Source organism: Sugiyamaella lignohabitans, chromosome D (genome assembly GCF_001640025.1).
Source record: "Sugiyamaella lignohabitans strain CBS 10342 chromosome D, complete sequence".
Lineage (NCBI taxonomy): Eukaryota > Fungi > Ascomycota > Dipodascomycetes > Dipodascales > Trichomonascaceae > Sugiyamaella > Sugiyamaella lignohabitans.
The window spans coordinates 2,000,032-2,012,566 of record NC_031673.1 but is presented as its reverse complement, the minus strand read 5'-3'; the positions used below and the strand labels follow the sequence as shown (position 1 = coordinate 2,012,566).

Sequence of the window (12,535 nt, the reverse complement as noted above, 5' to 3'; positions counted from 1 at the left end):
AGTTTAAAAGGCAGGTAGCATGGCCAATTCAGTAGAAACAGGTATAGTTTGTACATTAAGTTTCAGATTAATTCAATTGTACAGTGTTTGAAACGTCGAGGCCCGTTGAAAGCGCCTGAACTCAAAATTACGTAGCTTGGCAGCTACAGTGACATATCATAAAACAACGATCAACGATAGACCACCGCCAAAATACTCGTGCCTATACGTTTACCATACCAGGATTCGCCGAACATGCCCCAGATACGGCCGTCGCGAATCCGCAATGTTCTTGTCTTGTGTCTGATATTGGCGCTTGGCAGTTATATTATGATCAAAATTGCATTCCCGAAAGACGATTATAGACATGCTAGTCGCAACAGTCCTAATTGGAAGTATAGGACTAAGAGAGATGTTGATTATAACAACTATGGAAATAGCCATGGTGGTCGAGTTTATGCTGGAAATGGTATAACAGATAATGAAGGTGGTCGTTGGGCTGATCAGGGACCACTTCCCAAAGGTGTAGCAGGTGGTCCAAGAGCACGACAGCCGGTTGCTGCTGCAGTTCCTCCTCCAGGTCCGGGGAATCTTAAGCTGGCTGCAGACAAACCGGAACGTGGGTCTCGTCAGGGAAGAGTCGGTTCTAAGAGTGATGGGTATGCTAATAATGTTTACAGACAGGCTCAAGTGGATGTAGGTTCTGGTTTGGGTTCTGGTTCGGGAATTGGGTCTGGTTCGGGAATTGGGTCCGGGCCACATGTTGGAGTTGGAGATGGAGTGGGAGGAAAGGTTCGAGGAAGACTTCGAGAGCACGGGAAAGTGACGGATAATGCCAATGAGCCTGGAAGTCGGCGAAATAATATTTACGAAAACCTCGATAATCTTGATTTGGACGGGTTCTTTGACCGAGATGAGTTTGATATCGATTACGATCTGGGTTCTTACGAAGATTACTTGTATGATGATGACAATGATGTAGACTATTACTACGATTACGACGGCAGACCGGACTCGTGTCCCGAATACGGTCGATACTCGTCAGTGCCTCATTATCCTTTAAGTCAGGGTCCATTGCGACTGCCGTTCCAACGACCATTGGATGCATGTCGCACATTTAAATCTTCTGCTGTCGAGAACCTGATCCAGAAGTTCAATCGGGATTTAACAGATTTAGATCTGGCAAGACTTTTTGAAAACTGCTTTCCGAACACTCTTGACACAACCATCCGTTGGCACTATAACGGATCTGATGAAAGTATCAGCAGTAGAGACAGAGAAAGAGACAGAGATAGAGACAGAGATAGAGACAGACTGAATAATGTCCCGAAAACTGTTAAAGGAATTCCACAGACGTTCGTGACTACTGGAGACATTAATGCTGAATGGCTAAGAGACTCACATCGCCAGCTTCTACCCTATATTCCTCTGACAAACGAAGACCCTGCTTTGAAACTGCTTATTCTAGGTGCCATCAACACACAAGCACAATTTGTTTCGCAGTTTCCCTATTGTAATGCATTCCATCCACCTCCTGCTAGTGGAATCAGAGTTCCTCGTCATAACTCCGACGATAAAGTGACTCCGCCTGTTGATTTGCATGTTGTGTTTGAATGCAAGTATGAACTGGACAGTCTTGCTTCGTTTTTGGGTCTGTCAAACGAATACTATCGAGTAACAAAGGACCTGTCTTTTGTTAATGATCAATGGCTTAAAGCACTTGATATGCTATTGAAAGTATTGGACGAACAGTCGATACCCACCTACTCTGAATCTGGAACTGGTACTGCAAACACTCCTAAATACACATTTCAACGCAACACCGATACCGGCACCGAAACCCTCAATCTTGGAGGGATGGGTAATCCTGTGAATGCCAACACATCTCTGATCAGGTCAGCCTTCCGGCCATCTGATGATGCCACTATCTACCAGCTGTTTATTCCAGCCAACGCTCAAATGTCGGTGGAGCTCAAACGAGCATCTGACCTGCTCTTCGCAGCCAACCGACCAGAGTTATCTGCTAAGGTGAAAAGTCTTGGAGAGAGCATCGAATCCGGGATCTGGGAGCATGGTGTGTACAGACACAAGGTGTTTGGTGACGTTTTTGCATATGAAGTAGATGGGTATGGAGGAGTCGTTTCTCTGGACGATGCAAATCTTCCTTCCCTTCTGTCCTTGCCGATTCTTGGGTTTGTGGACAAAGCCAATCCCGTGTACCAAAACACCCGTAAAATGATCCTTTCTAAAGCCGGCAACCCATACTATCTTCACGGCCAGTGGTTCAGCGGGATCGGAGGGCCCCATATTGGCGTTCACAACGCCTGGCCCATGAGTCTGCTCGTCGCCATTCGGTCATCTGATGACGACGATCAGATTGAGACGCTGCTGGACATCGTCAAAAAGTCCACAGCTGGTCTTGGCCTAATGCACGAAAGTGTCAATGTCGACGTCCCCTTCTCGTTCACCCGGTCCTGGTTCGCATGGGCCAACTCGGAATTCGCGCAAACGATCATCGACATCGCCGCTCGCAAACCCCATATCATCTTCGACGACAACAAACCACCTCTCCACCCGGGCACACAGGCCCAGCACCCGCTTCATGCAGACGATGTGTGATTATTTATAGAATATATTATATTACAGGTATCCACTCTGCCTCAGACCCCGTGGTGCTTGGGGCGTCCCCTGTTGGCCTCCGGCGGCTGGGGCTCCGCCCCAGACCCCGTAGCTCCTCTCGCTTCGCTCGAGTCGTTGCTATGGGACCCCCAGTCGCTCGCGAAGCGAGCACAACCAGGGTCTGGGGCGGAGCCCCAGCCGCCGGAGGCATGTGCCCCCAGAAGGATGGAAATGCTCGTGATAAATTAAATAGATATTAGTACAGCTACTGCAGGCCGGAGTTGATGATTTTTTGCATGGCCTCGCGGTCGGCTTCGGCGCCAGAGGCCGCTAGTGCTTGCTGGTACCGGTCTTGTAAGCTGGAGTCGGTCATGTGTGCGCCAACGTCGTCGGGGTCGAGCGTGTATTCACGTGAGGGTTGGCCAATGATACCCTCGTCTTCGTCTCTTTCGACCTCGCCGTCCAGCTCGTTGGGCTCAATGTCCTCGGTATCTGATATAGAATCAATTGGCTCTTTGGCAGGATCGGTGGGTTTGGCCTTGTCGTCTTGGATTCCAATGTCTTTCATTAGTTTTGTCAGGTCTTGTGCTTTTCGGGCAGCAGCATCTTCTTCTCGTTTCTTGATAATTGCATCTCTCTCGGCTTTGTAGTCCTTGTTATACTCGTCCACTTTCTTCTGAACGGATTCTAGGAACTCGTCGAAACCCTCACCGGTATAAGCAGAAACGGCGGCTACGTCCAAATGACAGTAGAACTCTTCTAACATTAGTGATAATGAGTTCATTAGCGAACCCATGTATCCAGAGCTGTTCTCACCCTCTCCGTTTAGATCTTCATCGTTACGTAATGCCTCTTGAAACTTTTCGAAGTCGCTCATCCACTCTTTAGCAAACTCTGGATCTTGAGCATCGATCTTGTTGAACACGATGATCATTGGCAGTTTGGTTTTATACAGAATAGAACATGCATATAACATGTTGGACATGAAAGTAGCTGGCGATGTGGTTCGAGGTGTGTCGACAATGTACGCAATCATCGTCGGAAAGGCAGAAGCAAATGCATCAGTAATAATGGCACCACTGGCTGACCAAATAAAACATTCAATTTGACCAGGAGTATCTACAATCACATGGTCTAATTTGGGTGCTCTCTTTTCTACAATTCCTAGCACTTGGTCGATCTTGGTTGCAAATAGATTGAGAGATGTCATGATAGCACCATTGGGTCCTAGATTGTAATCCTCCATGACTTTTTTATAGTTAACCGAATCTCGAATATCAATATTCGTACCAAATGGTACCTTTAAAACAGCAGGATCTAAATTCAACACATAAGGAGGTTGCTTTTTGGTATGTAAATGGGAATTCAATCTTTGCATAAATGTAGTCTTGCCAGACCCTTTGATCTTGTTAATAACCGAACTTTCTGTAGTTGTTCACAGTTAACGACTTTTAACAAAAGTTCTTTACTTACCGGCCATGCCAATACACAAAATTGTAGCTGGCGACATTTTGTACAGGTCCCGTTTGTATCAAATGTTTTTTCCTTGATTTGAAATCAAGTTCACATGTAATGAAATACTTAGTTCTAACAGTACCAAATTTATTTATTCGGTCGATAGCCAGCCGTGCATGATCTATCGAGACCTGCATGCTGCGAGACGGTTCTATCAGCCATGAGTTTATAGTGTAAAGTTGCAATGTACGTACATCATCACAGAGTTTAAGTTACAGGAGCACCGTTCTGACATTTTTATAATGATATATTATTAATTATAAGTATTACAGATAAAGTAGAGATATTATATAGTGACAGGTTGACTGACGTTTATGGCAAAAATGTAGCAACAAATACAAATCCAGCCAGCAACATTAACGAGGGTCCAAGCATGAGATCTCCGTTGGATTCAGCGACATCAGAAGCTACAGAACGAGCGACTTTGGCTGGAGAACCGGTAGAATCAGCTTGAGCGACTTGTGTACTAGCAACGTATGCAACAGTCGATCCACTCTTGACAGCACCAGAGGCAACTCCATAAGCAGAGGCCGAGTTACCTGATGCAGCAGCTGAAGCAGAAATCGAAGGAGAAGAACCATTGGAATCAGATTCTGAAGCAGAGCCTGAAGCGGATGAATCAGGACCAGAGTTTGAACCTGAGCCAGAGTTTGCTGAAGAACCATCTGAGTTACTTGCTGAACCGCCTGCTGAAGCACCTGCTGAGCCTGACGAACCAGACTGAGATGAACTGGTAGTGCCATCAGGTCCTGATGAACTTGATCCAGATGAGCTAGCAGAGCCACCGGATCCTCCAGCTCCTGCAGAACCACCTGACGAAGCACCTGCGGAGCCTCCAGCTGAAGCGCCGGCAGAACCAGAAGAGCCAGCAGAACCACCAGCTGAAGCGCCAGCAGAACCACCAGCTGAATCACCTGCTGAACCAGAAGAGCCAGCTGAAGCGCCAGCAGAACCGCCAGAGGAAGCACCAGCGGAACCTGAAGAACCAGCGGAACCTCCGGCTGAAGCACCAGCAGATCCACCAGACGAAGCACCAGCGGAACCAGAAGAACCGGAAGAACCTCCGGCTGATGCACCAGCAGAACCACCAGACGAAGCACCAGCGGAACCAGAAGAACCGGAAGAACCTCCGGCTGATGCACCAGCAGAACCACCAGACGAAGCACCAGCGGAACCAGAAGAACCGGAAGAACCTCCGGCTGATGCACCAGCAGATCCACCAGACGAAGCACCAGCTGAAGCGCCAGCAGAACCACCAGCTGAAGCACCTGCTGAACCAGAAGAGCCAGCTGAAGCGCCAGCAGAACCTGAAGAACCAGCGGAACCTCCGGCTGAAGCACCAGCAGATCCACCAGACGAAGCACCAGCGGAACCAGAAGAACCGGAAGAACCTCCGGCTGATGCACCAGCAGATCCACCAGACGAAGCACCAGCTGAACCACCAGACGAAGCACCGGCTGAACCTGAAGAACCAGCGGAACCTCCGGCTGAAGCACCAGCAGATCCACCAGACGAAGCACCAGCGGAACCAGAAGAACCGGAAGAACCTCCGGATGAAGCACCAGCAGAACCACCAGACGAAGCACCTGCTGATCCAGAAGAGCCAGCTGAAGCGCCAGCAGAACCGCCAGAGGAAGCACCAGCGGAACCAGAAGAACCGGAAGAACCTCCAGCTGAGGCACCAGCAGAACCTCCAGACGAAGCTGAACCAGAGGAGCCTGCAGATCCACCATCTGAAGAACCAGCGGAACCAGAAGAACCGGAAGAACCACTAGATGAGGCACCTGCTGAACCGCCTGTCGAAGCACCTGCTGAGCCAGAAGAACCGGAAGAACCACTAGATGAGGCACCTGCTGAACCGCCTGCCGAAGCACCTGCTGAGCCAGAAGAACCGGAAGAGCCACCTGAAGAAGCACCTGCGGATCCGCCAGAAGAAGCTCCTGCTGAACCTGAAGAACCTGAAGAGCCACCGGCTGATGCACCAGCTGAACCGCCAGCTGAAGCACCTGCTGAGCCAGAAGAACCGGAAGAGCCACCGGACGAAGCACCGGCTGAACCAGAAGAGCCACCAGAAGCACCTGCCGAACCAGAAGATCCAGCAGATCCACCAGCCGAAGCACCAGATGAACCACCCGATGAGCCTGTTGTTCCAGAGGCACCCGCTGATCCAGAAGCACCTGCAGTACCTGAACCGCCTGTTGAACCTGAAGCTTGAGCACCTGCAGCACCAGATACGACACCAGATGCTGAACCTGCCGATGATCCAGCCGACACGCTTGCTGACCCAGAACCAGAAGTGTCTGCTGAAGTACCTGCTGAAGAATCTGATGAGCCCGAATTGCCTGATCCTGAAGCACCGGCTGAACCGCCAGCTGAAGCATCGCCTTGTGACTCCGAGTTTGAGCTGGAAGAACTGGATGTACCGGATCCTGAAGAGCTAGAACTAGATGAGCTAGAAGAGCTCGACGAACTTGAAGATCCGGACTCTCCTGAAGAACCTCCGGAGGATGCCCCGACTGAAGTCGATACAGCTGTACTAAAGGTTTTGGCAGTTGAAGTTGATGCAGATGCTTCTGAAGAGGTGATGTAAGAGCTGGATGAGATACTACTGGATGAACTTTTGATTGATGAGACGGTTGCAGCAAATGACTCGGTAACGGCAGTGGAGAAGCCAACATAAACTGAAGTAGAAGCTTCTTTGGACGACGTAGAGGCCGTTGAGGGCGTTACCTGTCCAATTTCATCAGATGTCTTAGTAGTAGATCCAACTGTGGATGTGGCACTTGTTAGCGAAGAAGCCTTCATCGAACTAGAGACGGTGATACTAGAAATAGGGGCTGAGCTAGACGAGCTGATGCTGGAAGGAGTGGCACTTGAACTAGCGACAGAGCTTGACGAGTGAGCACTGGAAGAAGCAGCACTTGATGAAGTAGCGACTGTGTTCGACGAGTGGATGCTGGAAGGAGCGGTATTTGAACTGGCGACAGAGCTTGACGAGTGAACGCTGGAAGGAGCGGCACTAGAGGTAGCAACTGAGCTTGAGTGAATGCTGGAAGAAGCAGCACTAGAAGAAGTGGCCACTGTGCTCGACGAGTGGGCACTGGAAAGAGCAGCACTAGAAGAGGTAGCCACAGAGCTCGATGAGTGCGTGCTGGAAGGAGCAGCACTAGAAGTAGTGACTGAGCTCGAGTGATCGTTGGAAGAAGCAGGGACGGAGCTTGACGAGTGGACGCTGGAAGGAGCAGCACTGGAAGTAGCGACTGAGCTCGAGGAGTGAGCGCTGGAAGGAGCGGCACTGGAAGAGGTAGCCACGGAGCTTGACGAGTGAGTGCTGGAAGAAGCAGTAATGGAAGCAGCGACTGAGCTCGAGGAGTGAGCGCTGGAAGGAGCGGCACTGAAAGAGGTAGCCACTGAGCTCGATGAGCGACTGCTGGAAGAAGCAGCACTGGAACTAGCGACTGAGCTTGAAGAGTGAGCGCTGGAAGCAGCAGCACTAGAAGAAATGGGAGCTGAACTTGATGAGTGTGTACTGGAAGGAGCAACACTTGAACTAGCGATGGAGGTCGAGTGAATGCTGGAAGAAGCTGCACTAGAAGAAGCAGGGACAGAGCTTGACGAGTGGACGGTGGAAAGAGCAGTACTGGAAGTAGCGACTGAACTCGAGTGGACGCTGGAAGGAGCGGTACTGGAACTAGCGGCTGAGCTTGAAGAGTGGGAGCTAGAAGGAGCAGCACTAGAAGAAGCAGGAGATGAACTTGATGAGTGCCCACTAGAAGGTGCAGCGCCGGAAGTAGCAGGGGCTGGACTTGAAGAGTGAACACTAGAAGGAGCAGGGGCTGGAGTTGAAGAGTGATCACTAGAAGGACCAGCACTGGAAAAAGCAGGGGTTGAGCTTGACGAGTGAACACTAGAAACAGGGGCACTAGAACTAGCGACAGAGTTCGACGAGTAAGCGCTAGAGGGACCAGCGCTGGAAGTAGCAGGGGCTGGACTTGAAGAGTGAACACTAGAAGGAGCAGCACTGGAAGTAGCAGGGGCTGGACTTGAAGAGTGAATACTAGAAGGAGCAGCACTGGAAGTAGCAGGGGCTGGACTTGAAGAGTGAATACTAGAAGGAGCAGCACTGGAAGAAGCAGGGGTTGAGCTTGACGAGTGAACACTGGAAATTGCAGAACTAGCGACAGAGTTTGACGAATGGACGTTCGAAAGATCTGAGCTTGAGACTGAGCTTGACGAGTGAGCACTGGAAGGAACAGTACTAGCGGTAACGATTGAACTAGAGTGGATGCTAGAAGGAGCAGCGCTAGAAATATCGGCCAAGTTTGATGAGTGAGTACTGGAAGTAACGACAGAGCTTGAGGAATGAACACTGGAAGGAGTAATACTAGAAGAAGCAGCAACTGAGCTCGAGTTAATACTGGAAGAATTAGCGTCAGCAACTGGTGTAGTAGAAGTTTCACCTAGTGAGTGGACGGTCGAAGGAGCAGCGCTACTCGTTGACACAACAGCCGAACTTGACGAATGAGTGCTGGAAGAATCAGCGCTCACAGACCTTGATAGGTGATTAGATGCGCTCGAGGAGATAGGAGAAGAACTTTCAGAAGAAACCGACAACTTTGTTGAAAGAGTAGTTGAGGCTGTTGGGCTAGATAATTCAGTGCCTGAAGAAGCGGTGCCAACGATGCTAAGGATGGAAGATTGGCCAGTGGAAAGTGTAGCGAAAGTACTTAATGGCAAACCCGATGGTTCATAACTAGAGGAAACGATAGTGGTACCACTCAACAAACCAGTAGTAGTTGAAACAGAGTTAATTGATTGTCCAGATGATGCAGCTGTAAGTGAAGATTCAGCTTGTGACGACTCAGCAGGAGACAGGGTTCCTGAAGAAATAGCTGTAAGGACTTGCGAAACAGAGGAACTTGGAATATTAGGATAGGCAACCCTGGACAGATTAGATGAAGGAGTTGCTCCGACAGAAGAAGCCATGGAAATATCAACACCATATTGAGACGTTTGCACCAAAGGTGAGTTGTCGCCAGTAGAAACAGAAGGAATGCCAGATTGAACCACACTGGCAACCACTTCACCTGATGGACTTTGATAAGATACAGTCGAAAGAGGTGCTGAAGGGTTGGAGACAATAGCAGAAGGTCCGACGGGTAGTGCAATGTTGCTTGATGGTAAGGGAGCTTGATTTAAACTCGAAGGACTAGGGGTATTAAGGGCGATGTTGGAATGTACAGAGTTGACAGGAATGACTGAGGTAGATGAATCTGGAGAGTCGACATTGTTACCATTACCATTACCATTGGCTTGACCTACAAGAGGCTGATTTTGGTCAATGGAATTAACAGATTGACCAGTATTTTGGATTGATGGAGACTGGGTATTGGAGTCTGGTGTGGTAGTACCAGGCAAGGGTCCAGTGGCGGGAACAGGAGCAGGGCCAGCGCTAGAAGCGGGCTGGACAGAAGCAGAACCACCAACAGGTGCGGAGACAGGTTGGCCAGGAGCAGGAGCAGGACTAGCAACGGCTCCAGAAGCGGGTTGAACAGGAGCAGGACCAGCAACAGGTGCAGAGGCTGGTTGTCCAGCAGCGGGAACGGCAGCGGATCCAGAAGCGGGCTGTCCAGCAGCGGGAACAGCAGCAGGAACAGCAGCGGATCCAGAAGCGAGTTGTCCAGCAGGGGAAACAGGAGCAGGACCAGCAGCGGATCCAGAAGCGGGTTGTCCAGCAGGGGAAACGGCAGCAGGACCAGCAGCGGATCCAGAAGCGAGTTGTCCAGCAGGGGAAACGGCAGCAGGACCAGCAGCAGGACCAGCAGCGGATCCAGAAGCGGGTTGTCCAGCAGCGGAAACAGCAGCAGGAGTAGCAGTGGATCCAGAAGCGGGTTGTCCAGCAGTGGGAACAGCAGCAGGACCAGAGGATCCAGAAGCGGGCTGTCCATCAGCAGGAGCAGCGGGACCAGCTGAACCTGTAGGCTGAGCTGGAGCAGCACCAGCTTGATTAGCAGTTGGCTGAACAGGTGAAGCTTCTGGACTAGCAGGCTGGTAATTAACGGTATTAGGCGTGGATCCCTCATCCTCACAGCCACAAGGAGTAGTTGGTATGGCTGGCAAAGGAGTTGTCTGCCTGTTCTGATCACATGGTGTAGTAAGGACATTGACGACAGGAGCTGGGGTAGGTACGGATGGTGACAGTTGGTTGTTGTGGTCGCAGGGCGTGGGAGTTGGTGGTGCTACTGATGGCGTAGCATGATCACAAGGAGTTGATGGTTCAGGAGTAGGTGAGACATCATCCTCACAGCCACAGTTGGTTGAAGAATGCTTCTTCTTGACAACAACAATGGTCGTAGTATATAGATCATCATCACAAGGAGCAACTGCAGTAGTTGGAACAGGTTCAGGTTCATCGGCACAAGGAGCACGTTTCTCAACGTCATATCCACTCACCGCTTTGACACCATCCTGAGAAGGGGGATTGGCGACGGCCGAGGCGATAAGAGCCAGACCAAGGGTATATTTAACTGCAACCATTGCTGAAAAACGGAAGCACGAAGCAAATGTTGTTGAACAATGAGGTTGATGATTTAAAAAAAATTCAAGCGCGTTCTTAGAAGTATTTATAATTAATTCACCCGAGCAGCTGATGCATTGTACTCTTCATGGCATTACAAATTCAACATCTGATAGCCAGCACCTTTCTTTGTTGATAGTCAAAAAACATATCAAAAACGAAAACAAACATTGAAAACGGAAGTTTCTCGCCAAACCAGGGGTCCAAGCTCGAAGCTATGTCCATTTCCGTCGTACGTCAAGCCGGATGCATGCAATGTCTAAACCTTAATTCCATTAAAAAGCAAATCTTACATCTATATCTTGCATTTCGGCAGATCTTCTAGTAAATAAATTAAACGATCGGCGTAACTGTCAAAACCGTTTGTCGAGATCTGTTTTTAATCGACCCCCCTTCCTGCGGCTCTAAAAGAGTTAAAATTAAACTAAAGGAAATGAACAAACCAGCCATGTACTCCCACTAAAGAGGCAATTTAATATGGCGAAGCGAACTATAAACAGCACATTAATACACGCGTAAACCACTGCCACCACTCGCCCGGAAGAGAAACAAACAATACTTCTAGTGCCGTGGACAATACGGCAGTGGCTTAATCCAATTGTATACATTAGATACGGGCAGTGACAACTGCGGGATGCCAGGAATGCCTCCGGCGGCTGGGGCTTCGCCCCAGACCCCACTGCTCCTCTCGCTTCGCTCGAGTCGGACGTCGGGTGACGGCTGCGTGGGGTCACAAACAGATAAATTGCTCTGAGAAATGGGTTTTCGAGCAGGTAAGATTATGCCCTTAGTCTTAGTAGTATTTGCATATTCCAAGACCATTTGATGCAATTAATCCGAAATCAGTCTGTCGTTTTTGGCTATGTCCCATTGGTCTTTGTTCAATGGTTAACTCCCAGTTAATTATTCCTGATTTAAGGCGGATGAGTCTGGACCTGCTGCCTGGTTTACTAGTTGACAATTGCGGACTATCTGAAACATGCAGGAACAGCAAGGTGCATGCTGGTCGGCTTCTAGAAAACTGCAGTTTATTGAGCTCTCTGGACGATTGCATGTCTTCAAGAGGTTTCTGGCTTTCTCCATCTCAATTACTAAATTATAATTATCTAGCTTTAAGTTATATTAAGTTAGAAGTCCTTATGATTTTTTTATGAGTCTCCCAACAAAAACTACACTGGTGATATGTCATATGTCATATGTTATCTTGACGCAGGGGTGATGAACATTTGGCAAGATTGGCAAGTGTGCCATTAATCAACAATTTCATGAGCATTGGTAATTTTGTCTTTGTGCCTCGGTAATCAATTTTGGTCGTATAACTGGCGTTATTTACTAGAACCATAGATTCGGAAGCAGGGTCTAGATTGTAGAACTGTATAATCAACCTGCGTCGACGGATCTGATGCCCTGCAGATACTCGGATGGGCATGACCAATATGGCAACAAAATTTCTAATTCTGGGTTGCCATTCTCTGCTGTACTAATTCAAGATATCTACCCCAGCCATTTTGAGTTGTTTGTTTATTTGTTATTTATTTTAGTATTTTACTGACTATTTCTTGGGTCAGGTGAATCGGTGAACGAATTTAAACTCACGTATTGACGTGCATTCGGAATTCGAATTCATAGCCACTGCTAATTTACCAGTGTAATATCCGCGTAATTTACACAACCGTCTTAAAAGCTCAAAATGGTAACTTTTCAAAATAAACGATTCTGCCATATGATTAAACTCATTAAACCCATGAAATTTTGAACCACCTTCGAAATACCTACGAACTACGAACTTAACTTGGATCAATGCACGGCTGCATTTTCAGGGGTGATGTCAACCATTTTAGGTGG

General features: G+C 48.8%; 4 protein-coding genes across 4 annotated transcripts; 2 read left to right on the top strand and 2 right to left on the bottom strand.

The window, feature by feature from the left end:
• Positions 1 to 234: 234 nt before the first annotated feature.
• On the top strand, positions 235 to 2,598 carry AWJ20_5260 (conserved protein (fungal and bacterial); the record flags this gene model as incomplete). The annotated part of the gene is made up of 1 exon (XM_018882391.1): positions 235 to 2,598. The coding sequence occupies one exon, from the start codon at positions 235 to 237 to the stop codon at positions 2,596 to 2,598; it is 2,364 nt and encodes a 787-aa protein (XP_018736772.1).
• A 265-nt stretch (positions 2,599 to 2,863) lies between these two features.
• Positions 2,864 to 3,976, bottom strand: NPA3 (GTPase NPA3; the record flags this gene model as incomplete). Its single annotated transcript, XM_018882389.1, has 1 exon — positions 2,864 to 3,976. The coding sequence occupies one exon, from the start codon at positions 3,974 to 3,976 to the stop codon at positions 2,864 to 2,866; it is 1,113 nt and encodes a 370-aa protein (XP_018736771.1).
• A 449-nt stretch (positions 3,977 to 4,425) lies between these two features.
• AWJ20_5257 (uncharacterized protein) lies at positions 4,426 to 10,650 on the bottom strand (the record flags this gene model as incomplete). Its single annotated transcript, XM_018882387.1, has 1 exon — positions 4,426 to 10,650. One exon carries the CDS (start codon positions 10,648 to 10,650, stop codon positions 4,426 to 4,428), a length of 6,225 nt encoding a protein of 2,074 aa, XP_018736769.1.
• Positions 4,728 to 6,328, top strand: AWJ20_5258 (Uncharacterized protein C2orf16; the record flags this gene model as incomplete). Its single annotated transcript, XM_018882388.1, has 2 exons — positions 4,728 to 4,761; positions 4,839 to 6,328. 2 exons carry the CDS (start codon positions 4,728 to 4,730, stop codon positions 6,326 to 6,328), a joined length of 1,524 nt encoding a protein of 507 aa, XP_018736770.1.
• Positions 10,651 to 12,535: the final 1,885 nt, after the last annotated feature.